This window comes from Gossypium arboreum, chromosome 1 (assembly GCF_025698485.1).
Source record: "Gossypium arboreum isolate Shixiya-1 chromosome 1, ASM2569848v2, whole genome shotgun sequence".
Lineage (NCBI taxonomy): Eukaryota > Viridiplantae > Streptophyta > Magnoliopsida > Malvales > Malvaceae > Gossypium > Gossypium arboreum.
In genome coordinates, this window is record NC_069070.1 from 6237572 (window position 1) to 6240302 (window position 2731).

The 2731-nt window shown below is 31.1% G+C and overlaps 1 protein-coding gene across 1 annotated transcript; it reads left to right on the plus strand.

Moving 5' to 3' along the window:
- Window positions 1-1405: 1405 nt before the first annotated feature.
- LOC108480093 (60S ribosomal protein L12-3-like) lies at window positions 1406-2438 on the plus strand. The gene has a single exon (XM_017782945.2). It carries the CDS (start codon window positions 1706-1708, stop codon window positions 2204-2206), a length of 501 nt encoding a protein of 166 aa, XP_017638434.1. The 5' UTR covers window positions 1406-1705; the 3' UTR covers window positions 2207-2438.
- Window positions 2439-2731: the final 293 nt, after the last annotated feature.

The window sequence follows — 2731 nt, forward strand, 5'->3', positions numbered from 1 at the left end:
TGGCTGGTGGAGTTTTAGCAAATGACAGGCACCGTTATTTGTCCATCACAACTTGTAAAAACAACAAAGATACCCAAAAAATAGACCTGCAAATTGAAAATATAGAAGATGCGTGTAGTGAATGAAAAGAATAAAAAAAGAAATAGTTGATGGGAGAGGAAAAATGCAAGCGATAACCAGCCTAGAGGCGGACACTGTCGTTGAGCAAAACTTTTAATCATTATTTTAAATGTGTTTATAAATTAGTTTAAATAAAATTTCTATTTATCATGAATTATTATTATAATTATTGCATGTTGTTTTACCTTCTTTTTTTTTTAAATTAACATTATAGTTTACTTTCTCATATAGTTTTGAATTTTTATATTATTTAAAATTAAGAAAATTTATCATATTAATGATAAATAACAATAATTAAAAATAAATAATTTGAAAATTAAATTTATAAAATCACATACGTTGCATTAGAAGCTAGTAAGAAACAAATCTCTAAGACACTTACAACGATATTTAACATTCAGATCATAATTGAGGTTTTTTTCTTTTGTAAATTTTCAAATTGAAAAACTGTAATTATGTTAAAAATATTTATTGTTGAGATTTAGATGGTATTTTAATAAAATTTACAAATGAAATTTCATTTACTAAGAATTGTTTTCATTTAATAATATATTATTAATATATTTTTATATAAATTTTAAACATTTTAATGAAAAGTATATTAATTAAAAATTACTATTATTATTTATTTCACTTAGGAATAGAACTAATTTTACAAATGATGTGCTTGGACACCACAGAGTAATTAGATGAATGTGTAATTATTTAGGTAATAAATACACCCTATTGTAATTATAAGGAATTTGGGGTGTTTCAATTGCACTCAATTCAATGAGATTCATCAATTACAATGATTATTTAAACTTGTTACAAATCTAATTACTAAATGACTTTCTAAACGCATCATTAAATTTTAGATAAGGGGGTGTTATAAAGAACAAATTTAGTAAATAGTGCACTTCGTATTTTTATGGTTGTTATTATGTGTGAAAATTTGTTATAAAGGGCAAAAAAAAAATATTTTGTAAAAATTTAATTGTTATAATTAAATGAGCATGACAGTTATAACGAGGACTGACTCTGCATTTTTACCAATAATATATTTGTGGTTTGTTCTTAAGTAGAGTGATTTTTCTTTATCATAATAATATAAATCTAGATTAAACTAGATCAATCGAGTTAGTTGATTAAAAAGGAATATGTTGGTCTAACAATTCAATAAATAAAACTTTCCTAAAATAAATTGGTAGAGTAGTGTAACCAAAGAAACCTCGTTAACGTGGGTGTTTACAAAAAGTAAGCTTAGTGATAAAACTTATACAAATATTTTTTGACGAAGCACTAGAGAATATGTATAAGAAAAATATGAAAAAAAAAAGGATATATGAATTGTAGTTTATAGAAGCCCAAAAATCTACCAATTTTAATTTTTCAAAAGAAACCCAAATATCAAAACTTGCTCAGCCCAATGCAGTCTCTGAAAATAGTAAATGACGGAAACATCCCTCGTACGCGCCTATTGTTCCCCATCCTTGTAAAAGGTTAGATCGGGTATTAAACAAGAAAAACCCTAGCTATATTATATCATCTCTTTACACTCTTTCAGTTTTACGAAAACCCTAGCCACCTTCTTTCCTACGCCAAAATGCCGCCAAAATTTGATCCAAGCCAAGTCGTCGACGTCTTCGTCCGCGTCACCGGCGGTGAAGTCGGAGCAGCTAGTTCACTCGCTCCGAAGATCGGTCCTCTCGGTCTCTCTCCCAAGAAGATCGGAGAAGATATCGCTAAAGAGACCGCCAAGGAATGGAAGGGTCTCCGCGTAACCGTCAAGCTCACTGTCCAGAACCGCCAGGCGAAGGTCATGGTGGTACCGTCGGCGGCAGCGCTGGTAATCAAGGCATTGAAGGAACCGGAGAGGGATAGGAAGAAGACCAAGAACATCAAGCATAACGGGAACATCGGACTCGATGACGTCATAGAGATCGCTAAAGTAATGAGGCCGAGGTCCATGGCTAAGGATTTGAGAGGGACGGTGAAGGAGATTCTGGGCACCTGTGTTTCCGTTGGGTGTACCGTCGATGGTAAAGACCCTAAAGATTTGCAGCAGGAGATTGATGATGGTGATGTTGATGTTCCTCTCGAGTGAGTAAACTTCCTTTATTACTTTTAAGATCATATCTTTTTTAATTTTGTTTATCTGTATGGTTTTGGAGAATTTACGGATATTTTCTATCAGAGATTGTTTTTGAGGTTAATTTTAGATGATGTTAACATTTGTGGGTCATCTTTATGGCTATATATGTGATGTTTAGTTATATCCTCTGTTTGTCCTTTATATTGTATTTTTTTCGTAATGCAAGTCTTGGTATTTTGCTTAAGCTTGGTAATTTGGAAATGAATTGAAAATGTGAGTCTTTTGACCATGCTTCAGCTTAGTAAGTGAGAAATTAATGGAAAATGTTGCATTTTAGTATAGTTTTTAAGTTATTCAATGTGATTTAGGAACTTGATTGCATTGATCTACTGGTTCTCTATGAGTAATGTTATTGAGATTGTATTTTTAAGATTGATATATCTTTGAATGTTGTTGCTAAAGAATCTGAATGCACATACTATTAGAATAATTTGTTATCACAACAGGATTATGTGCATTGTTAGTTGTAGCTGTTCA

Coding starts and splice junctions, on each gene's coding strand:
- LOC108480093 (XM_017782945.2), top strand. CDS start 1,706: ATGCCGCCAAAATTTGATCCAAGCCAAGTCGTCGACGTCTTCGTCCGC.